We start from the raw sequence: 25242 nt of genomic DNA on the forward strand, positions 1-25242 counted from the left end.
CACTACTATAGGCCCAGCCACTTAAAGGACTAATTTTTAACCTTACCCTGCAGGTTGCCCAGACTCCTTCTGCGATGACTGTTCCACACTAGCTGTATCCTGTTGCTCAGCCTCTGGTCCTGGAGTCCTGAAACAGAATCATTTGTATCTTTTCAAGAAAAGCCACCAGTAAATATACATTGAATTAAATGGGAAGTCCATCTAAAGAAATAACTCTGCCAGGATCTGATAAAATTTGTGAGCCAGCAAAACTAACCTATGGTCATAAAGGTTAGAATAATGGTTACCCTGGGGAGGTACTGACTAAGTGAGGGCTCAAGGGGCCTTCTAGGGTGCTAGAAATGTTCTCTATCTTGATGTGAGTTGTAGCTACATACGTGTACACATATGTAAAAATTCACTTGTACACTTTACATATGTTATACTTCAATGATAAAGTTTAAAAAAAGGACTCCATGAGGATGTACAACAGGGGACTTTGCCCTCCAGGCAAGAATAATCATTCCCTAGGATCATAAGCCTCACCAAAAAGAAACAGAAACAAACAGCAGCACTGTTTGAAATCAGAGCAAAGAGTAGTTAGAGAAGTAGTTCTATCCAAGAGACAAACTGGATAGAACTAAATTTTGGTCTATAAATCACCACTGGGAGAAGAAGAAAGTCAAACCCAGAAAACTCCCAAGTAACACAACTAGCGGAGTGTCTCTCCCAAAAGACTGCCACTTTAACGGCCCCTAATCCAGAACACAGGGCCCCACAGACCTAGCATAGCTGATATTTGGATCTCTCACCCTGTGACTGAGGTCAGGGATGTTGTGTTGGCTTCTTGGTCTGGAATGTGTGCTTCAGAAGAACTGGTCCGCAAATGAGAAACTTTGTGCTTCTTGCCATTCCCTTTGTCCAGAGGCAGCTGAATCCGCTTGATTTTTGGTTTGGGTTTTGTGGGACCCGGCACTGAAGGGCTTGCTGACTGCTGTCCAGAGGATGGAGAGCCCCCAGGAGAGGATGAACTGGCTTGCATAGCTGAGGATAAAGCCTTGTTCTGCTCTAGCCCCACGCTACTGGGAGCATCTACGGTCTGGGTGAAGTTGGATACCTGGGGCCCTGAAGCAGAATCAAGATCACGCTGGGAAGAGAGAATCCCAGTTTTGCTGGCAAGGAGCTGGTTTACGTGCTGAAGGTGAAAGTGTTCTTCTGCTTCCCCAGAGGGTGAAGCAGCTGTTATGCCCGTAGTCTGAGTAGACGGGAGAACACAGATGCTAGATGCTGCTGTCATTGCAGCAGTAGAGGGAGTCTGTGATGTCCCCAGTTGTGGGAACATTCCCGAACTTGGTGGTAAAGCCACAGGCTGCTCCTGAATTCCCAGGCTCTGCTGGCTAGCTTTGATTAAAAGATTGCTGATTGAGCCAATATCTGGGGTACCAAGCAACCTTGGGTTTGTTAAGGTGACATGTCCTGGAACTGATGCACTACTTGTGGGGGTTGTTGTAGTTGGCATGGACACAACATTTAAGACAGAGGAACCAGATGCCAAGGCAGACACAGGCCCTGACGTGAGGTGGCTAGTGTCTTGGCTTATTGTTGATGTGCCCGCCGCTGTGGCAGCAGTTCCTCCCACACTTTGTGGTAACAGGGGTGCCTGTTCAAAATACATGATGCCAGATTTGGATCTTTTTATGATGTTGGGGACAGTTCGGTGAGATGAAGTATTAAGTGACCCCAAATCTAGCAGATTGGGATGACTTGAAAGCTGGGAGGGTGTGAAGTTAATCAATGTCATATTAGAAACCACATCAGAAGGGGCAATGTTTGAAGGGGTACTAGAGGGAGCAAGTTTTTTATTCTTTCGGGTCTGTAGACGAGATATGGGTCTTTTCTTGAGTCCAGAGGATGGAGTGGCTACTGTGGTACTGAGGTCTGTCCTCTGGTTTGCTTCTGAAACCAAAAGTTGGGGATCTGGAGGAGGCTGAACCCCAATAAGTAGGCCTGAAGGAGGGTTGCTGATGTTGGGTGGGAAACTACTTTGAGTAGCTGCAGGGAAGGAATGTAAGTGCTGGTGATGAGACATGGGGAGCAATCCTTTGCTAGCAGGAGGGAACAAAGATTGAGAAGCTGGCAAGCTTGGATTTAGTCCTGTGGTTAGGGTGAGACCACTTCCCATGGGCCCCAATACTGAAGTATTTGTCTCCATCACACTGGGTGTAGAACTAACAGAAGAGGTCAGCTGGATTTTTTGGGTCACTCCATTTGGAAGAGTTTGGAGAACATAGAGTGGCTGCATATTCTGGTTTACGACAATGAGTTTCTCAGTGGCTGGTTTCAGGTGGGGTGGAGTGGTCTGGACAGCTGCATTAGAAATCTGAGATGGGCCAGGACTATCAGTAGAATTGGGCACATACTTCTGGTTCTGGATAGGAACAGTAGGGGAAACAGGTACCTGAAGGCCAGGGGTGCTACTGTTTCTAGTTAAATCCTGATTGTTGCCATGACCTTGCTCCACTGAACCACAAGGAGGGCTGGAGATGTGGTCTGCATCCATGTGTCCTTGGATAAAATGATCAGGAGTCATGTGGCCCTCAGGAGTTGGATCTACCCCTGTACTCAGCAGTGCTGGGTCACCTTCAGAGGAGGCTACAGATTTTTCTGTGATGGTTACTCTCTTCTCCCCTGAGTCGGAGATTACAGCGAGTCTACTAGGATTCTGGCTAGGGACAGTGGGACTCCGGGTGGTCAGGACAGAGAGATCAGATGGTAGCTCTAGAGGCAACTCAAATTGTTCCTCTGCTGAGATAGAGGAAGAGACACTACTGTCCACAGTTTCTGTTGTCGGCAGTTGCTGAGAAAATACTCCAAAAAGACCCATGTCTTTTTCACGATTACTGTCAAGATCCAAACCTTCACCAAGATTCAGGAGTTCTGATGAAGATGACTCTGGGCTCTCACCCAAAGCCTGCATGGATGGAGTATTCTTTAGCACAAAGTCCATAATGTCTGAAGGCAGGATATTCCCACAGTCATCACTGTTGTTATTATCTGAATCCGATTTCAGGAGCTCAGTATTGTAGGTGTCCAGCAAATTTTTGTCTGACGGAGTACTTGTGTGGACTCTGCGGCTTGACTCCAACGAGCTGAGCTGAGCTTCCAAGGAATCCTGTCCCTGTGTTTTAACTCTGGTTACAGGGTGGCAGTTATCCATCTTTGGCTCATTTTTGTGACCAACAGAACTCTTAATGACATGTTCTTTTTCCCCAGTATCTTCAGGTCGATCGATCTTTAAGTTCTCTGTTCCATTTTCTTTACCATTTCTTTTTGGAATCTGACTGCTTTTCCTTGTTGTGGCTGTGACACTAGTATCACTCTCTGTCCCATCATCAACACCATCCAACTGTGAAATTTTTGGAAGATCACATTGTTCCTCCTCCCGAAATAAATTATGGGATGCCAGCCGTTCCTCTCCACCTGAAGAAATCACTGTTCTAGTGAAATTGTAATAGTATAAGTCGTCCTCATCGGAAGTGCTTAAGTCATCGGCCCCATCCACTTGTCCTTCAGCTGATCTCTTGCCTCGCTTCTTCCCAGTTGAGCTGCTATAGAATGGAATGTCTTCTTCGCCATAGGATCTTACTCCATAGAGTGGGGTGAGCCCAAAGAACATGTTAGAACGTGCTCGGGCACTGCGACGGGGATATCTCCTCTTAAAAGAGCCATCCTCCTGAGGTTTGGGGCCATCTGGAAGCATTAGGTTTCTGTCCTGTACCGGAAGATTCTGATAGTTGTTATTTTGAGAGTCCTGGGATGAGGTATTATTGGGGTTTGGTTGGGCCACTGGACCATTTCCTGGACTTTCAGAGGCTGAAATTGGTTCTGTTGGTGATGCTGACTCTATTTGCAAAGGGGAAGCAGGACTACTTTCTTTCAGGGCACTTTTGGATTGATTTTCACTTTCCATTTTTAGAGGTGTCAGTGTCACTTTGACTGTGCGTTTCCGGGGTGTCTGTAATTCCTTGCCAGATCCTTCTACTTGCATGGGTGGAGCTTTGGGGACTCCTGGAATAGAAAGGACTTTATCTCCAATCTTATCAGAAGAAAGATTGTTACAAGGTCGTTGCCCCATAAACTCAGGAGTCAAAACCTCATCACCAAACTCTGGCTTTAGGTTTCCTTCCTCACCAGTTGTCACCTGACCAGGTTCCAAAAAAGATTTACTGGAATGCTTTTCTTTGAAAGTTTCTTTACAAGATTTTTTCCCTTTCTGTCTCCTGTCTCTGGAACTAGATCCCACATGTTCATTGATAATGGATGACCTGTTGCTCATTCCAGATAGCTTCAAGGTTTTAACTTCAGTGTCTTCATCTGGAGAACGATTTCCTGACTGGGTAGGATCTGTGTATTGGTCTCGATCATTCCTTTGGCCTCTCAGATGGAGTTGTGGGAAAGAGAGGGCCTCTTTAGAAGAAAAGGGCACTGAAGAAGATTCAGCAAAAGTGCCGATTTTACCAACATTCAATTCTCCAGATGTTGTGTTATGAACCTGTGAGGCCAGTTTAGGAATTCCAGGGTAAGCCACATTGTGTGCAGATCCCTCTGAATTCTTGGAACTCAGTATTTTGGTCTTCTCTCCCTTTAAAGAGGAGCTCTTAGATGTCAAGTCTGAAGTACTGGACTGCTTCATTTCTGAAGATGATCCATCCAAGTGACTAGTTTTAGTGCCTCCAGTAACCACTGTCCTTTGCAAATTTGAAGAAGTGGGAGTGTTATGCCCTAAATTAGTACTTGAACTCAGTGGCCCTAAGACATGATCGACTGCTTTGGCACTTGACTCAAGATCTGTAGCAGTCCCAATGGTGGAGGCCGAGGAAACACTATTCCTGGAATAAGTATTCCCAGTCCTCATTGGAGACATTATCCGGAGTTTGGATCGCTGGGGTGACAAGGAAGAAGTACTGTGACGCCTGGAGCCAATGCTTCGAAGTCCAGAGGACAGTAAGGGATCACCCACTGTGACTATTTCGTGAGTGGTTGGAGTAGGACTTCCTAAATGAGAGAAAAAGTGATAAAGTGTATTACAAATAAAACAAATGTAGCAGTCACTGGTTTTAATTACTTGGCTATATGTATTTATAGGTAACTGGAAATCTACATTTTTCAATTAGCAAACGTCACCAAGATAAAGTTGTCTGAAAGAATTACAAATTAATCTTTGGACTGACCTTCTTGGGTCAAGTAGGTCAATGAAGTCTTTTACCTGCAGAAGGCAACGGCCGACAGCCAGGGGATCTCTGTGTTGGAGAGTAACTGGGTGTCCGAATCCTAGGGACCTTTGAGATGACATGGTAATAACAGGAGCCAGAGGTCTGTGCATGAGGTCGATCTGGTGATGGAGGACTTAGAATTTCGGCTGTGTTTTGACTCTCCTTAGATGAACTTTCTGTGGTAGGAAATAAAAACTCTTAACTAAAAAAGCCCAATTAAAATATCACACAAACAATCTAATAAAAAGCCAGCTATTAGGTAACTGTAGAACTAGAAACAAATGAGACCTCCCAAGCAAATGACTTTCCCCCTACCTTTCAATCACAGTACTCCCAAAAACTGAATTCAAGTCTCATCTTGATTAAAGACTAACCTGTAAAAGATGTTGGACTATGGGCGATGGTCCTATTTTCATCATGTTCAACAGTGCTGTTGATATCTGGCTCTATAACTGGAGGACGGCACTCCACTATCTTGCACGTATACACGCAGCGCTTGCGAGCATCTGTGGTGCTCCAGTATACCCTGGAACACCTGGCAGGTAGATTTGGAAAATCACCATCAGGAATAGGACAGATCCCTCTGTATCCTAGGTGCCCTGATCTCCTGGATCTATAGAATTTAGCATTAGTCCATGGGTTCTTAGTATTCCCCTAGTTAGGTTGATCCAAGCTACTTGAAGATCCAAGCTACTGAGAGTCCTTAGCCTCTCAGAAAATAGCACAAGATCTTTTTTTATTGTATCATAAGCAGGTGCTAAAAATAGCAACATATCCTAAAAGCCCAAGAAACAAAAATACTAACTACTACAAAAAATAGTTATTGGCCTTCAGGAGGGGATTATTGCAGTACAATATACACAAAGTGAGGGCCTAAAATAAAACAAAGGGCAAACCTGAGGTGTTTCCTTTGGGAGAAAAGCCCCACGAGACAAGGGAAATGTAATTGCTTCAAATTTGCTGAATGCTGGTGGAGCCTAGTTTGTACAAAGAGCTGTCAGTTAAATGTGGAGTGCTGACTGTGTCATCAGAATTGGAATGCAGAGTAAGTTGGAGTATATGTTGCAAAATGAGACTCCCAAGAGGAAGTGGTAGAAGGGGAATTTTGAATTTATATTGTCAGCTTGTTAGATATTTTGGCAATTTGCTCCATATAGGAAAGATTATGAATTCTTAGTGGAGAATTTGATTATTATTGTGGGGATTTTTATTTTTAGAAGGACCTATAAAATGTAAAGTTGGGAATAGGGCATGATGTGTTTGATCCATGAAAACAATCTGGACTTTTGTATCCAGATGAATAGAATTTAGAGAAATCTTAAGAGACTGTGTTTTCTATGTAAGTTTTATTTTAAAATAATTCTGAAATTATGCCAACAATACTTTCTTTCTGTAACTGGACTTAGCTAACATAAAATGCTGCTTTAGTTCTAGTCTATAAGCAGATGAACCAGAGAACTAACAAAAAATGTAACTAATTTTTAGTAGCACTTAAAAGTAGCTAACAAGTATGTCACTACATTTAATGACCTGCACATGGCTTCAGGGTGCTCAAGTTGTGGGGCTGCTGTCCTCTCTTTACAGTGCTACTTACTGATATCCAATAGGAAAGAGCTTATCTTCACAGTCAGAGAGATCATTCAGAATTCCTAAGCAGTCAATTGTCATAGAGCCTGACCAAGGAAAGAAGAGGTAATAATGAGGATCATTTTATAACTAAGGACTAGGAAGTACCCCAATGATGTATTTATAGTCTTCCCCAATAACCAAGGCCTAAGTCATACCAATCATCATGTGGATATTTTCTGGTTCCAAGCCGTTGAGAAACTTCCTTCTCAAGCTGATTCCTTCAAAGTCCACAAACACTCTTCTAAAAACTTCAAATCCATTCTCAGGAACCACCTTAAATAAAACCCATGGTAGCTATTAATAGGCTGTCCCTTTACACATTATACTCATGATACTGACTCTCTCAGAGGCAAAGAACAGAGCATATCTCAAAATCACCCTTGTATTTTACCAATAGGACATCTGACTTCTCATAAGAGGAGGTGACTCTAGAGACACCTAGTGGGAAGGCAAAACAGTTTACCATCTTTCTGTTTTCCACCCTTTCCCCACTAAATTCAAAAAGCAACTCAACAAGCCATAAAAAGATCTGTAAGAAACTTAAATGCATATTGCTAAGTGGAAGAAGCTTGTTTGAAAAGGCTACATACTATGATTCCAATTATGTGAGACTCTAGAAATGGCAAGACTGTGGAGATAGTAAAAACATCAGTGGTTGCCAGGGTTGGAGGGGGTGTGTAGAAATGAATAAGCAGCACCCGAGGATTTTTAGGGCAGTAGAAATACGTTGTATGGTATCACAATGGTGGATACATGTTATTACACATTTGTTCAAACCCATAGAATGTACACACTAAGAGGTGAATCTTAACATAAACTATGGACTCCGGGTGATAATGACGTATCAGTGTATGTTCATCACCTGTCACAAGTGTACCACTCTGGTGAGGATGCTGATAATGGGGAGGCTGTGCACATGTGAGGGAAGGGGGCATATGGGAAGTCTCTGTACCTTCCACTCAACTTTGCTGTGAACCTAAAACTACTCTAAAAAATAAAGTCTATCATTTTTTAAAAAAGCAACTAAAGCTCTCTCACTTCGCCTTTGATCAAATCCCGATGTCGTTGGCAATACACTTTTTTATCGTCCAGAAAGACACAGTTCTTGGCTCGGGAACACATGAAGTGATAGTTGCTGGTGCAGGATGTGAGACAGCAACCCACCGTGGCTCCTGGCTTTTGGCAGAATTCACATCTCTAAAAATCCAGAAAGAACAGAACCCTATTCAGATTTTTGCATGTTTTAAGACATTTACTATCTCCTCCATAGAATCACTCCATTCTGGATTTCCTACAATTCATTTTGTTTATTGGTAATCTGTTGAATTATGTAAACCAATACTTGTTATTGGCTAACTGTCCTGAAGGCACTGTGAAAAACGTCAGTGAGGCTGCATTCACCCACAGAAAGAACATCTGGAAACTGAAAGGGAATCTCTCTCATAAAATTTACCCCTAAGTTCTTACCAGCTGCTTGCCCCTGATCACAGCCATATGCACGTTCTTTAGTGATCCATCATCGTCTTCAAACACTTCTGCTGACCACAGAGCACAATTTACATGTGTCCACTCATTTTGGCCAATGTATAGCAAACGGCCAGCATCCTATAAAATAAAGAAATTTCTTTTTTCTTAAAGAATATTATGGCAAAGACGGTTTTCCTTGGCATTATTTTTACTCAGTGAAGATAATCATAAGAAAGCAACTATAATTCTTTAATTTAGGGATACACACAAAAATCACAATTCATTTTTCAATGTTTCCCTTTTTCCACTTCCTTCCTTTCTAGATTACATTTTCCACAGACTGAAAATATTTTATAAATCTAGAGAATAAAAAAATGAACAATATGTGCTAAGTTTATAAATATACACACTGCCTTCTTTAAAACTATTTCAAAGCCAATTCTTTCAGATTGCATTAAAAAACTTTTTTTTTTAAATTGTAAGCTTACTATGTGCCAAGCACTAAATAGAGGCTTTATATACATTATTTCTTTTAATCCTCACAACCACTCTGAGGTAGGCATTATTATCTTTATTTTAAAAATGAAACTGAGGGTCAGAGAGGTTAAGCTACTTGCCAAGGTCAACAAGTAGGCAGTTCAGCACAGAAATAAATCCAGGCAGCCTAACAGAACTGGGGCTCTTAATCATTCTACTATCCCACATAAAACACAAGCTTTTTAATACAAAACTTATATTTTACTGACTTTCACAATATCTTTTTAAGGAACTTCCAGTAAAAATTACTAGACATTAAGAAGTTAATTTAAGGCAAATCACCTTTTAAATCAACTAAATCAGTTATAAAAAAAACTCCAAGTGCTGTAAACTTAGTGCCAAACATTCATTAAATAAAAAGCACCCAGATATGAAGCATAGACACAAAGGACAAATAGTTTTGGGGGGGTGCCTATTAACTAGGATCCCAGATCCCAAAGTACTTACATTAGCACTGTCATCACCGTATGTCAAACATAATGCACATTGTCTGTTATCTTCTATGCCTGGTGGTGGGTTCAGCTCTGGACTATCTTCTCGACTCCTATCAGTACCTTGAAACCCCAAACACATCCAGTTAAAACTGGCAATACTAGAGGCCAGGCATGGTGGCTCACACCTATAATCCTAGCACTTTGGGGGGCTGAGGCAGGAGGATTGCTTGAGGCCAGGAATTCAAGACCAGCCTGGGCAATAATGAGACCCCATCTCTACAGAAAATAGGCCAGGCATGGTGGTGCTTGCTTGTAGTCCCAGTTATTTGGGAGGCTGAAACAGGAGGATTGCTTGAGCCCAGGCACTTGAGCTTGCAGTGAGCTGTGATGACACCACTGTACTCTTGCCCAGGCAATAAAATAGACAATACTATGTCTGATTTTCAGGAAAAAGGACTTTTTGAAAAGTGTTTAAAGTTACACTATCTTACCATCTATGTTACAATACTCAAGAGTATTTATATCAAGTCCTTATTATCATCTCAAGTGAAACAAAAATAATGATTTTACTACATAAGGATGACCTGAAAATTCCTTTCTGATATCCAAGTATATTAAATTTAGATTCACAAAGTCAATCATTTATCTGCAGCTCGAGGCAAATAAATGACTCGTTTTTAGGTGCCTTACTCAAAATTGGTGGTGTAGGAGGATGCAGAGGAGTTGGTGAGTCTGGTTCTCCAGGCCCTTTGGGTTTGGGAGCTGGAATGATTTTCTTCATTAAAGGAGGCTGCTCAGTGTGGCTGTTTTCCTCTCGCTCCTGCCACTGAGCATAATTATGGTCAAGTGAAGGTGGAAGCACTGCGTTTGGTAACATCCCACTGCTGAAAATAATTGATTCAACAAGTATTTATTGAACTCCTACAATATACCTAGAGCTGTACAAAATAATTAAATTCCTGATATGCTCAGGAGCCACATGCACGAGCCATTCACAGAATATAAGAATAAGTCACACAATTTGCTTAAGTACAGAGAACTTTAATATTTTTAAAAATATAATTTTAATATGTAATTCTTGGCTCAACCTCCAGAAACAAATGATAGCCCTAACAAAAATCAAAAGAATTTATTGGAATAAAAATTAAAGGTTTCATATGGAGAATCAAGACCTATAGAGAGCACAATCTGAACTGAGTAAAATAGAACACATTTCTATATGACTACATCACACATGTATTGTACATATGCCATAAGTTAAACCCAAGTTCTTTAAAACATAATACAAAGGTAAAGGAGAAAAAAAAGCAATAGCCTACAACAAACATTATTAACTGTTGTCTCCAAACCAGCACTGAAAAGGCATTTCAACTGACTTCATTTTTAATATTAAAACCTCTTAAGTTCAATCTAGAAATAGGAGAACTCTCAAATTTCTAGCTAATGAGGAGAAAAAAAAGTTATACTGAATTTACTTACTTGCTTGATACTTTATTTGGCTCCCAAAACCTGGACTTCTTGACACTGAACCATGGAAAAACACGTTCCATTTGCTAAAAGAAAAACAAACAAAATGTACACATGTGAACTTCATTTGGAAACCACATAAAAACCAACATCTTCACATCAGCTTCTCTGTCTATGAGGATAATTTCAGGCCACCAAGGGAAAGATCCATTCACTCTGGCCACTTCACCAACTTCCTCCCAAAGAATCATGGGATCAAGTTAAACCAAAAGATGTTTTATAAACACAGGAAAGCAAAGAGTAGATGAGAACAAATCCATTGTATTCATGGGATATACTCATAAGTAAGCATTAAAAACATGAACTAGGGACAGGAGCATATACATCACTAATCCCAGCACTTGGGAGGCCGAGGAAGAAGGATCATCTGAGGCCAGAAGTTTGAAACCAGCCTGGGCAACACAGTGAGACCCTGTCTCTGCAAAAAAATTATTAAAAATTAGCCAGGCATGGTGGCACATGCCTGTAGTCCTAACTACTCAGGAGGCTGACGCAGGAGGATCACTTGCATCCAGGAGTTGGACGTTACAGTGAGCTATGATCATTCCACTGCACTCCACCTTGGGAGAGAGAGGGAGACTGTCTCTAAAAAAAAAGTAAAAATAAAATAAAAAACCATAAACTAGTAGTATCATTCACCCGAATAAAGAAGGACTTGACCATGCTGTTGGCTTTTTTAATCTCTGGCTGCCCTCCATCTGAATTAATGGCTGCTTGAATAATCTTCACAATATCATCACTGAACTCCAACTGTATATAAAAACAAAACATTGATTATTCATAAAACAGTATCCTCTCAAAATCACTTTCTTTTCCCTCCTTAATCATCCAGCACAGAGATCCAACAGAAAACTCACACCCTATTTTAATACACTGTAATTTTCTTCTCTTTGGCTGAGACCTTTGGGATTTAGTTCACAATTAACTTGTGACAATTAAGAGATGCTAAGCTAATAAGGCAAGAATGCAAACAAGTTAGCTGTATCATGATAAATTACCTAAACAGGTTCACAATTTTTTATTTAGACTAAAATGAATAAACAACAGAATAGCAAATATAGACCATAAGATAATAAATGATCATTTCTTATATATTCTTAAAACCATAAAATTAACAAGCATCTATCTACAACTAAATACCTTATAAAGAAAGACACATTATTAAGATTTGATCTCAAAAGGGGAGAACCAGTTAAATTCACATTAGCATTTTCCCCATACAGTTCTTAGTGCTTCCTCTTAATATAAAAATAATTTTCAGAGAACTCAGATGAAAACCAAATAAAAGAACCACTTCCAGACACTTCCTTCCCTGTCATAACCCTTCTTCTGAAACACAGAGCTAAGATAACTCACACATTTTGGGTGTCTAAAGCCATAACATTTCTAAATATTAATATAATACAAATCATTTAAAAATTTGCTTATACCCAGCCTCATCAAGATCCAAGGAAGCTATATTGGCACTTGAAATTCTGGTAGTTTGCCGCAGAGACATACCACAGATGTGTAGTTCCCTTGGTCCATTTTCCTCTTGACTCCTTCCAGATCTAAAGGCTGTTGATCATCCTGCTTGCTGACCTCAGTGAGAACTGGTGGATCAGGTCCTTCTGGGGAGCTGCGGGAAGGTATACTCTCCTCTGTCTCAGGATTTAAGTCCGGAGGCTTGGCAGCCTATTGCCAGGAAAGATATGTTGCTTTTATCTAACACTAAAAATGAGGCATCCATGCAAATTCTATCAAAATTAATAAAGATGGCACTGAATGATTCATACCATAAAAGCCAAAGAACATGAAAATAATCAGAGATTTCTCAAATAGAAAAGGAAGGCTAAAATGAGCCTACTATCTAACAGCAATGGCTAGACTAACTTAGGAGTTTTGCTTGATAATTTCAAAACCTAGTTATGGAGAAAACGAAACTGTGCTCAGTTCCTTTTGAGTATGACATAGATAGCAGCTATTTGAAAAATAGAGCTCTATTAAAAGATAAAATAGCAGCCTACTTCTAAGTTAGAGTTATCCATGTGGTTTTTCCAATTATACCTTGTGTTCCCAATGACAACCTTATAAATATATAGCTCACAAATTACGTGGACAAAAGTAGTGGTTTTCAAATTGATCACTATAATTGCCTCCTAACTTAACTGCCCCGCCCCCCAGGCTTAAGCCTCTTCAATTCTTCTTGTCCACTCCAGTCATTTTTTCTCTAAAAATCAACTCTGATCAGGTTACTCTCTTGGGCGAAGTCCTTCATTTGCTCCCCATCACCTTCAGAGTATAAAGTCCAAATTTCTTATTACAACTGCAAGGGCTTTGAAGATATGGCGCCTTTCTATTTCTTACTACAAAGAAGGTCCTACTCTTGGCTCTAAAAATTTTCTTCATAGTTATAGCCAAAACAAGTAACCCAAGTAACTACAAAACCAAGTGAAGAATGAAGTAAAACAAAACAAAAAACCCTCATTCCATTACTAGGTAAAAACTACCTAAGAACAAGGTCTCAAAAAACAAAAGGAGACTTGGCCTACCTGCCGGTAGCGTAGCAAATGGCTGGTAGTCCGAGAATTCAGCAAGGCTGTCAGAACTTGCTTCAGAGAAATCTGTAGTTCTTTTTCAAGGGCCAGTCGCCATTCTGCAGGGTGCCGCTCAGTACAGTTCACACAAGTGTAGGCCACACTTTCTGGCAGATTAGATAGAATCTCATACATCTCATCTAGGAAAACAAAAACCTACAATGATGAGGCCCTCTGAAGACTGGGAGAGAGAGAAAAGAGGAAACTATTCCACTATTATAAAGTTGTATGTTAGGAACCACATTAAGATTCTAATATCCTCATGGATATCCTACACATTGATCTCTGAAAGGGACATTATCAATTAACACTAATCCAGGATTGGTTATTGGAGAATCAATAGGTTATGGTACCCGCAAAAGATAGCAAATACTTTAAAGGCAGGTGTTCAAGATAAGCAAGCACAAATGTAACACGATGCTGCTTATTCTGGAGACCAAAAATAAAATTGGAAAGACTTAAAATAAAAACACTACCGTAATTTTAGTTTTATAGTACTCTAGGGGCTGTAAATGCAGTAGAACCTAGAGAGAAGAAAACTGTAATAAAAAGACTCCAACCTTCTGTACCTGAAAGATTCTCACATTTGGAATGGACCCAGCGATCACACTTCCCACACTGCATCATCTTACTCTCATAGTCATCATCATCATAACATTTGTCACAGAGAGGGCAGAAGTTTCCTGAAAGCAAAGCCAAGTTTACAGCAGTGCTTTGGCTTACACACCAATGCTTTTAAGGCCCTTGACTTACGCATGCCAACCTAATCTAAAATCTATATTCTTCTGGAATCATTTAGAAACAACAGCATTGATCTACTTCGGAATGTTCACACATCTGTAAAGTGTCAAGATTATACTGAGCTCCTAGAATATGAATAGAAAAACTTCATATATGCCACTAGTTCTCTTTAGACCCATTTATAAAGGTCATGAGATAGATTTTAAAGGTAACATAATAGAAAAAGAATGGAAGACAGAACTTTACCTCTTAAACATTTGAAAGAAATGTTTAAATGTTTAAAAACAGTCGTCAAGGTGGGAGTAAGAAATAGTTAATTTAAATTTTTGTGGCCGGGCGCGGTGGCTCACGCCTGTAATCCTAGCACTCTGGGAGGCCGAGGCGGGTGGATCACTCGAGGTCAGGAGTTCGAGACCAGCCTGAGCAACAGTGAGACCTCGTCTCTACTAAAAATAGAAAGAAATTATCTGGCCAACTAAAATATATATATAAAAAAATTAGCCGGGCATGGTGGCGCATGCCTGTAGTCCCAGCTACTCGGGAGGCTGAGGCAGTAGGATTGCTTGAACCCAGGAGTTTGAGGTTGCTGTGAGCTAGGCTGACGCCATGGCACTCACTCTAGCCAGGGCAACACAGCGAGACTCTGTCTCAAAAAAAAAAAATAAAATAAATTTTTGTCCTTATTCCTTGTGTGTTTACATTAGATCTTAGAGTATCATTTCCTAAAATTTAGTAGCATGTACAACCTTCATAAATTTGCTTTATCCATAGATCTCCTCAATAATTTTTTACTTAATAGTCTTCTTTAAATTCATCTGTTTATTTTACTTAAAATAACTTTAGCAATGAATTTTATATCATCATTATCCTAAGTCAGTAAAATAATAGGTTTAATATATGGGTTATAATTTTTTCTAGCATAACTATTAAAATAAAATGTTCGAGTACCACCTAAAATCATTTCTCAAACGATCAAATGTATATGTACCACAGTTTGGGAAATACTGGCTTAGAGCATTTCTTTGTGGTTAGTTGTAATAATAAAAAGCCCCTTTAATTCTTCCCATACAAGGCTAACAAAACATTTCTAGTCACTAAGTTTTCTATGCAAAGGAAAGAGCAAAAACAAGAACTTAATAAATGAGTCTAAATGGTATCCTTGACATAATGTGTTAAGACTTTTTATTTCACTCCATTAGAGTGTCTAGTTCACCCCTAAAACACCAAGTACAGCCTCTAGAAGTTGAAAAAACTGGCTTTTTGGGGTACCTTTAGCAAAGAGTTTGGCACAATCATGGCACAGTGAGAAATCGTGAGACCACTGCGCATCCCACCCTTTGCCTGGGGTTGTGGACCCACAGCTCTTACAGCGAACACACTTGGTACAGATCTGGAAAAGAAGAAAAAATTCAATAGGAATTTCTTATTTTTAATACCTTTTCTTAACTAAAAAGATCTCAAACACAATCTACTTCTAGATTTCATTTCTCTAGTGGGATGATTCCCTTATAATGAGGCAAAAAAACTGTTATACTGACATCTTCTACCAAGGGTATTCCTATTACAAGTTATGCAAGCCCAACAGTCCCACAAAAAGTCTTTCGAAACAGCACAATGTGCATACTCACCCAAACTTTCTTTTTCTTTGTGGGTTTGGTGGGGTAGTTTGGTCCCAGGCACTCAGGGTGATAGCTGTTTCGGCACTTATTACACTCTAGTAGCTGCTGTAAGAAAATATAATGGCAAAAAGGTGAGCATCACGTTACTTTCACTTAAATATCTATTACTTAGTATCTAATTTCAAACTTACCTTTAAGTAAATACAGCACACCATTTTAACAGTTTAAATTTCCTCATACACTATTTACTCCTAATTAAAGCACAGGGATTTATTTCCTGCCAAAAGCATTTAGTGATGAGTATTCTTATCCAGTAGATTTGACTTATTTTTGGAATTTTATCCAATGTCTTGTTTTCTGCTATATTCTCAAAATTAAAACACAAAAATAGGCAATTGATTATGCCCAATTCAATAGTCAAAACAGAAAAGAATATAGGTATAAAATCCTAAATTAGAAGGCAGAAACAGAGATAGAAAGTAATACTCTTAAGTATAGTCAGCCCTTGGTATCTGTGGGGCATTGGTCCTAGGATGCCCCCCACCCCACCCTGTAGGACACCAAAATCCATGTATGCTCAAGTCCCCCTATACAAAAGAATTTGCAGATAAACTATGCATATCTTCCTGTATGCTTTAAATCATCTCTAGATTACTTACATATAACACCTAATACAATGTAAATGCTATGTAGATAGTTGTTACACTATATTGTTTAGTGAATGATGACAAGAAAAAAAAGTCTACATGTTCAGTGTAGACACAAACATCTACTTTTTTTCGAAATGTTTTCAATTTGAGGTTGGTCGAATCCATGGATGCAGAGCTCACAGCTATGGAAAGCCAACTGTAGTTCTATTACTTAGTTTTATACCTTTGTAGCCTGATGCTGCCTTCCACAAACGTGACAGAACTTGCAGCGACGGCAACACCAATTTTCCAGCTGGTCCTCCAGAGGGCGCTCATTCTCCTCTAAACAAAACTTATGGAACGGTTCACAACACACTTGGCAATACACAAACTGTAGTAGGAAGATGGGAACACAGAGGTCAAATAATGTGTTGAAAAAATATCAACCATATCTTACTTACATACTTTGAATTTTAGGAGTCCACTGGTACATATTTAATTCAATATATATGCATTAAGCAATGACTGTAAAAAAGTACAGTATTGGGCACTGCAGGAGATTCAGGGGACTAAAGTGGTAATAACACAAGAATTATAAAGTAGCAAAATAAATATAATCCAAAATTTCCAATTTTTGGTCACTAGAGGGCTTAACACATTAACTGCCCTATGAGTTATATTTAACTCACACTAGTTTTAAGCCAAGGGGCTTGTGAAGCATATGTAACTCATGTCTCTTGTTCACCTTAGGAGCCTTGGGAGCTGTGAGAACTATTTTTCAAGCTGCATATAACTCATGTACAGAAAACAATAAAAAATTAAAAATTTTCATTACAGTGGAAAGGATCATTTTGTCTTTGAAGTTTTTATTCTATTTTTGTAATAAAACACGATGGTCCCAAAGAAAAAAATTTTTTTTCTAGTGTGGCAGTCAATGTGTTAATGATGCCTGTCTCCTCTCCCCATGTATTTATTTCTAATTTTGTAAATTATCTATTTCTGTCATTTGTCTATTTCTCACTGGACGTTATTCCTTTTTCTCATTAATTGCTAAATACTCTTTATAGACAAGGGAACTTTGGTATTCAACATAAAACAACCACCAATAGCATCCCTTTTTATGGCAGAACACTATATCACTTTTCCCATGTTTGGACCTCTAACCAGAAAAATCAGAACTCTAATAAAGATTGAATTTAAGAGATGAGATTATTAAACTTTTCACCCTCAATAATTTTGCTACTCTATTAAGAAGGAGATTCCTTCCTGAAATCTCTAACAAACTTTATAACATTTCCCTAGCTGGCTTAAACAGAGGATAGTACCTGCTAAATATCAACAAAACAGAATACAATAATTTCTTTCATTCACAGCAAAATAATGTATTATTATGAACTTTCTGGGGTACACAGAAGCAGGATGCCTTACCTCTACATGCCCACTACTGGCACAGAGAAAGCAAACCACCCTGGGTGTTATAGGAACAGAGGTCAAGATTCCTAAGCCTCCCATATCCCACACGTTTTCTGCTTCACAATCCTCCTGTGGAGAGAGAAAGATCACTCATGAGAAGTTTCACAGTGGCACAACTTTAGGTTGAAAATAAGGATGAAAAGCACATTTCAATGAGTCCGAAAATAGCTGCTGCTTCTAAAAATTTTAATCTCAAACACAAATTATTAAAAGACTCACCTGTTAGCTCAATTCATATTAAATATATTACAAAGATATACTGGGACTGAATATCCCTTAGAGTTTTGCTAATCCAAGCAATCATTGCAGTACGACAATTGCTATGTGAAGGAATTATTTCCTCAGATACTGCTCAGGATGGAAGGAATGTTTCAATACCTTCTTCTGTCAGTTCACGAACAATGACCTCATAACACTAACTAAAGCTCTCATAGCCCTGACCCTATCTGCTAATGGTAGTTCTTATTCATTCCCCCAGTTGGTGTTAATTGCTTCTTTCAACACCTTTGATAGCACCATTTTCTTTCTTTAAAGTTCATGACACTCAATATACTACACGATCACTAGGCACCTTTACCTTAAAGTCCACTCTGATCCTGTGGACCCCATCTGCTGGGATTTTTTGCTTAGAACTATTGCCATTGGAGAGAGTGCTGAGGATGTTCAAAGTGCCTGCATTCTCGGGCTTACTGACGGGAGGTGGTTTTTCCTAGGGAGACAGAAGATGAATATAGAACAAAAGCACAGCCTACTTGCTTTCACATTTGCAATAGACAATCATGCAAATGACAAATATTGTTAATAGAACTGAAAAACATGTTTCCAACATAAGTGTCCTATAAAAAGAAAAATAATCTTGAGAATATTCTTAAATCTTCTCTCTCTCTCATAAATAAGATGATTTTTACAGACAAGTATTGCGAAAGGATGTTGAGGGCAAAAAACATTTATGCCAAGTGGCCTGCAGAGTAAGTAGATTCCTAGACTAGAACATGTAGGGCCACAAAGAAGGGAAAAGCAATAAAGAACAGACAAAAAAAGAAATGGGCTAAAGCCCAAATCTGAAACCCTATCTCTACAAAAATAGAAAAATCAGCCGGGCATGGCGGTACACGCCTGTAGTCTACTTGGGAGGCTGAGGCAGGAGGATCACTTGGGCCCAGGAGTTTGAGGCTGCAGTGAGCTATGATGACGCCACTGCACTCTAGCCTGGGTGACGGAGCAAGATCCTGTTTCAAAATGGGAGAAAAAAAAAAAGAAAGAAATTTCAGCACCATTTACATAGAAGCAGAATTACAATTTCATGGAATTGTCAAGGATAAGGCTTTTCCCTACAGAATAGAACATATCCCTGAGGAATGGCAGAGAAGGCAGAGAAACAAATCTCTCCTCACCTTTTCTTTTGGTTTTTGTTTTACAGGGATACTTGGGCGGGGAGCCACTTTTTTCTGCTTGCTTTGCTCTGAACCTAAAGAATTCAAAATAAATCAGTCAGATGCTGGCAATGACTACTTTAGGATCGATTGGCCTGTGAAGAAAGGGTGTTTAGAAAAAACAAAAAACTATTAACTCCAAGCTTCAAACAGGAAATTAATACAATATCTCCAATTTAACTGTTTTTTTTTTGCTTCTATTTCTTTATTATTATAATAGTTAAAAAGCTGGAACTGAAGACTTAAAATTATACATTTCATGTTTCCAAATGCTGTTTAATACATCAGTGCTTCTTTGCTAGTACTTGTGGTTTAGCAATTTCTTCTTGCCTTCCTCACTCACCTGATTCTGGTGGTGGAGGCTGCTTTTTCTTGGGCTCACTAGGAGTGGTCTTGGGAACTTCTTTTCTTGGTGGTCCTGTGCTAGGTGGCTGTGGGGGGATTACTGGTGCTGGCTGGGAGACCTGCTTGCTGGACTTCCTGGAAGCTGGAGTGGTGACTTGTTTGGATTCAGGCCCAGGGGCAGAGGCATTCCCTTCTTCACTCTTTTCCTCGATGGGCTTTCGTGGAGGAGGCTCACTACTGCTTTTCTTTGGGGCAGGATCCTCTCTTGCTGGTGGGGCAGGTTTCTGACTAGAGTCAACCACATTCTTCACAACATTGCTCTCTTTGCTCTCTTTCTTTTCACTGGTCTTAGACTTTTTCTCTTTCTTTTTCACAGCTACGGGTAAAAAAACAACAAGATCATCTATCTACAAGCAAAAAAAATTTTAAAAGTATTGGGCTGGGTGCAGTGGCTCATGCCTGTAATCCTAGCACTCTTAGAAGCCAAGGCAGGAGGATCATTTGAGCTCAGGAGTTCAAGACAAGCCCGAACAAGAGCGAGACTCCATCTCTACTAAAAATAGAAAAAATTAGCCAGGTGTGGTAGTGCACATCTATAGTCCTAGCTACTTGGGAGTCTGAGGTAGGAGGACTGCTTGAGCCCAGGAGTTTGAGGTTGCTGTGAACAAGGCTGACACCATGGCACTCTAGCCCGGGTGACAGAGTGAGACTCTGTCTCAAAAATAAATTAATTAATTAATAAAATAAAATAGAAGTATTGAAGCCCGAGGCAGGAGAACTCCTTGAGATCAGGAGTTCAAGACAAGCTTGAGCAAGAGTGAGACCCCAGCCTCTACCAAATATAGAAAAAATTAGCCAGGTGTGGTGGCATGCACCTGTAGTCCCAGCTACTTGGGAGGCTGAGGCAGGAGCATCACTTGAGCCAAGGAGTTTGAGGCAGCAGTAAGCTGTGATCACACCACAACAATCCAGTCTGGGTGACACAGCAACCGTGTCTCTTAACAAAAAAAAAAAAAAAACTATAGAAAGGTAACATAATCTTATTCTCCATTTCCTGCGGCTAAAGATAGCAATGAAGCCAGGCGCGGTGGCTCATGCCTGTAATCCTAGCACTCTGGGAGGCCGAGGTGGGCGGATCCTTGGAGCTCAGGAGTTCGAGACCAGCCTGAGCAAGAGCGAGACCCCGTCTCTACTAAAAATAGAAAGAAATTATATGGACAGCTAAAAATATATACAGAAAAAATTAGCCGGGCATGGTGGTGCATGCCTGTAGTCCCAGCTACTCGGGAGGCTGAGGCAGAAGGATCGCTTGAGCCCAGGAGTTTGAGGTTGCTGTGAGCTAGGCTGATGCCACGGCACTCATTCTAGCCTGGGCAACAGAGTGAGACTCTGTCTCAAAAATTAAAAAATAAAAAAAATAAAAATAAAGATAGCAATGAAAGGTTCATATTAATACCAAGCTGATCAAATGAAATAGGTGCAGTTTTGTTGCTCTAGGAAATAGAATGAACTATAATTTTTGTAAGAATTAAAAATTCTTTTCATTATGGAAAATTTCAAACATGCCCAAAAATATAGGACATAGTCAAATGAACCCCCATGAACCTATTACCCAGCTTCAACAACTACCAACTCCCGGGAAAGAGCAGTATTTAAAATCAATATTGCATTAAAGCAGGGAGCATTTGGGGGAAGACCGTTTTACAACACTACCTTTAGCTTGCTTCTGAAGGTAGGCTTTGGAAGGCATCCATTGTAGATTCTGACATTTTCTCATCCTAGGATAATAAAGGATAAATCATAAAATAAATTACATTTAGAAGAGAAGCAACTGAAACAAGAATTCATTTGTCTGCAAAAATCAGTGAATCTTTATTCAGATTCATTTTTATAGTTGAAAAAAGGACTACTCATTACTCAGATTAAATCTGAGCATTTGAATCCTTGGATCAGCAATTTCACCTACCTTTAGGATCTAAAAGGAGAAAATATAAAATTATTTTTGATTCAAATTTTGACTCAAATTTCTTGTAATCCAATACTAACCAGCGCTATACACAAAATGATCAGTCAATATTTTTTGTAGTCAAATCAGTACTGCTCTCTTATGAGACTGATATTCATATAGTAATCTGAAGTAAAATGGACTAAAATGATCAAACAAGTCCTTTGCCACTACAATACTATCATGATATCACATGACATATATATATATACACACACACACATATATATATATATCACCCCTCAATTTAAATTTAATAAAACTCAAACTTAATTTGGAGCCTAGAATCACACCAAATCTACTTCAACCCTTAAATTTGGTGCAACTTTACCTTGCTATCACATACTTTTTTGCAATCTGTGAATTATCTCACTTCTATCCACTAATGGGACTAAAATTCTTGATTAAGGCCAGACCAAACCAAAGCACAGAAATACTTCTCCCCTAAAAACTGTCTCCTCTCAAGTAAATAATGCAGCATTTCTCCCAATTATGCTTTATATGAATCACTTTCATTTCATTCATTCATTTCTTCAGCAAATATCTATTGATAATATCTATTCCTTGTGCCAGGCAGTTTACAAGATGTTCAATCATGAAAATTTCTCTTTATGCAAACTGCTTGATTCATTTTAAACAAATTATCCCAGATGGCAGAAAGTATACTGACTAAAAAAGGAGAGATTAAAATAGAGTAATAAAAAAATTCCATATCAAAAATTACATATGCATAAAAATATTCTAAGAGAAAATCAGAGAGCACAGAGATTTTTGCAAGATATCGCCAATGTTTCTTGAATGTCATATAGATATAAGTGATTTCAGTTGACCCAATAAATATTATGCATAAAGTTGTTAGTTTTAAGTAGAAACCCTCTAGAACTGCACTGTCTGATATGGGAGCCATTAGTCATATGTGGCTATTTAAATTTAAGTTAATTAAAATTAAATGAAATAAAAAATGTAGTTCCTTAGTCACACTGACCATGACAAGTGCTCAATAGCTACATGTGGCTAATGGCTGCCATATTGAACTGAACATTTCCATTATTGTGTCTACTGTTCCAACAGGACATTTCCATTTACTGCAGAATGTTCTAGTAGATAACATTGCTTCAGAGTATCTCTTACTTAAGCATAGTCCAAACCTAACCACAACACAAAATCCAATTATGCAACTAATCTTGCAACTCAGTACAATCACACTCAGTTTCCTGATGCATCTCTTCAACAAATGGGATAAATAAGTAATCTTCACTGCTGAGAAGTCAACAGCTCAGAGTAAAACACCCACTCACTTGCAGCACTGCTTCTTTATATTGCGGCCACCAAACTTGGGCTTGTCTAAGCAATTTGTACAAACACCACAGTCCTCAGGCACTTGACAGCCGGGACACTGCCCACAACGCCTTGACCGCCGTCCCTTCTTTACTGGAGGTTCCTGAGGTGCCTTGTTTCTGGTGACAGGTTTAATCGGTTTGATGGGTGGAGCAAGGGGTTCAGCATCTTCTGAGCCAGCAATTGATGACTTGTCTGTTAAAGAAATATGTCATTAGTTCTGAGGGAGTGTCAAATCCCTTCTTGGAAGTAGAGGGGGAACATCCCCAAAATCCCTTTTTATCATTAGACACATTCAAACCTCATTTTAATTGGTACTTCAAAAATGAAATACACTACAATAAAAATATTCATGTGTAGAACTCAGCCTATTTTGAATAATTATTTAAACGTTTAAAAATGACTATAACTTCCAGCTTGATGAAAACAAAAATCCAAACACTGAAAATAAAATAGTCTAACCTAAAATCAAGAATATGAACCAAATGCTTCTAAAGATTCTCTAAACCTTTATGAGAGGCTAGCCCACATTTAAGAACTATATGGTGGCCATGAGAATGCCTCACAGAACTCCACCTATAGAAAGCATAACTGATCCAGGGCCTTGCTGCTCTGCTCTGAAATCCAGTGGTGCAAACAGGCAACACTTACCATGGGTCGCTTCCAGGCAGTGACTTGATGCAGCAGGGATACTAAAGTAGGTCTGTTTTCTGAGAGGCACAAGACTCCTCTGACAGCCAACTTTTGCTCAAAGACTTCCCGACAGCCTTGCCAAACCTTTCCTACACTCCACAGCAGTCTAGGAAGGTTCTGCCCAACCTTCCTTCCCCCTTTCCTTCATGGGGGTCAGATAAGTATCAGTCTGACAGCTCTCCCAGCCTTCCCTGGCTACCTCCCCTTATTCTTTCTCAGGCATTTTCTCTAATAAAATCTTTGTGCATTTAATCTTCTCTCACCATCTGGTTTTCAGGGGACCTAGACTAACTATTAAGAGCCTACTGAGCATCCCAGAATGATCAGCAAACAAATCAAAAGTCTGCACAGACTCCAAGGTTGACCTCCTTGACCTACCATCATTCCCCATGGAAGACAATATCTTTTCTCGTTCTTCCCATGGTAAGGCACTCAGGGTGGGCATGTCATCAGGAAACACAGCTCGTTTCCGACCAAGGGCAACAGCCGCTCTTCTGCAGACATGTTTAATCCGGGGTCCTCGCACAGAAGTCTCTGATGAATCACTTTCTTGACCCTGAATATGAGGCAAACCAAAAACAATAACAATCATACATATTAAAAATATAATTAAATAAAGCCAAGGTATACTTGATCAATTTAATTATGATCTAGAATCAAAACATACCTAGAACCAAAACACCCTAGTTATTCCCAGCTGATAAATCATATCAATATACAGAAATCAACTATTTCTGCATCCTAAAATTAGCAGCAAAAAAAAAAAAAGGCCTTTAATCAAAAATAGAAAACAACTAAGTTTCTACTCTCAATTATATTACTTCTTTAAAATTCCCTTCAAAATTCAAGCTGTCAGTCTATATTATCAAAAAGTTCAGTCTGGTATAAATAGGGCTTATCTAACTACAGACTACTTCTTATATTTCCTTGATCAACAGAGAAGTAGGGGGAAAATAACCTCTAAATGGAAGTATAAAAGGCCATGGCTCCAAATAGAAATGTCTCACATTTTAAAGAGCCACTGCTCCTACCACTAAGAGGTTAACAAAAAAAAAAACAACCAACATGGTGTCAAGAATAAATCCAATCATATTCCTGCTGGAATTCTCAACTGGCAGAATTATTAAATGTTAACCTGGCTGTAGGCTAAATGACATTAAAAACCTAAGTCAGTGGCCATCTTAACCTAGCTTGCTATCTTGGCACAAATATGCATCTACTATACGATAATTTTTTTAAAGGAACCTAAAGACCAGCAAATTTTCTCAGAAAAGACCAGTGACTGGCTCACTTTGTAAAAAACAAACAAACAAAAAAACCCCCAAAACATTGCTCTTCTTTGTAAAACTTTGTTTCACATCATCCTAACTAACTACAGCTTTTTTGTTTCACAACTTAAGGTTAAGTGCTTCTCACTTGTATTCTGCAAAAACCTAATTATCGATTGCGCTAATTACTCACTACTCAGAGAAAGAGAATGGTCCTCTCCAGGAGTTTTCTATTCTATCAGTGACAGTAAAACAATTTGACCATAAAAATGTACC

The 25242-nt window shown here is 39.3% G+C and overlaps 1 protein-coding gene across 3 annotated transcripts in view; it reads right to left on the minus strand.

Annotated features, from left to right (window-relative positions):
- Positions 1–25242, minus strand: part of KMT2A (lysine methyltransferase 2A) — a 79797-nt gene that overhangs the window by 20949 nt on the left and 33606 nt on the right. For 2 of the 3 annotated variants that reach the window (XM_045556364.1, XM_045556366.1), the window contains 25 exons: positions 24077–24254; positions 22966–23200; positions 21376–21440; positions 19661–20038; positions 19279–19352; positions 18462–18593; positions 17840–17953; positions 16656–16802; positions 15792–15887; positions 15433–15553; positions 13992–14105; positions 13378–13562; positions 12347–12520; positions 11486–11596; positions 10799–10872; positions 10010–10203; positions 9333–9439; positions 8349–8486; positions 7920–8078; positions 7037–7154; positions 6847–6925; positions 5627–5787; positions 5246–5428; positions 792–5034; positions 47–127 (listed from right to left, as the gene is read on the minus strand). In XM_045556364.1, the coding sequence (XP_045412320.1) occupies positions 47–127; positions 792–5034; positions 5246–5428; positions 5627–5787; positions 6847–6925; positions 7037–7154; positions 7920–8078; positions 8349–8486; positions 9333–9439; positions 10010–10203; positions 10799–10872; positions 11486–11596; positions 12347–12520; positions 13378–13562; positions 13992–14105; positions 15433–15553; positions 15792–15887; positions 16656–16802; positions 17840–17953; positions 18462–18593; positions 19279–19352; positions 19661–20038; positions 21376–21440; positions 22966–23200; positions 24077–24254 (7661 nt within the window). The remainder of the gene's footprint in view (positions 1–46; positions 128–791; positions 5035–5245; positions 5429–5626; positions 5788–6846; positions 6926–7036; positions 7155–7919; positions 8079–8348; positions 8487–9332; positions 9440–10009; positions 10204–10798; positions 10873–11485; positions 11597–12346; positions 12521–13377; positions 13563–13991; positions 14106–15432; positions 15554–15791; positions 15888–16655; positions 16803–17839; positions 17954–18461; positions 18594–19278; positions 19353–19660; positions 20039–21375; positions 21441–22965; positions 23201–24076; positions 24255–25242) is intronic. The other variant, XM_045556365.1, reaches the window with a different exon arrangement.

Source organism: Lemur catta, chromosome 7 (assembly GCF_020740605.2).
Source record: "Lemur catta isolate mLemCat1 chromosome 7, mLemCat1.pri, whole genome shotgun sequence".
In the NCBI taxonomy this organism is placed as follows: Eukaryota; Metazoa; Chordata; class Mammalia; order Primates; family Lemuridae; genus Lemur; species Lemur catta.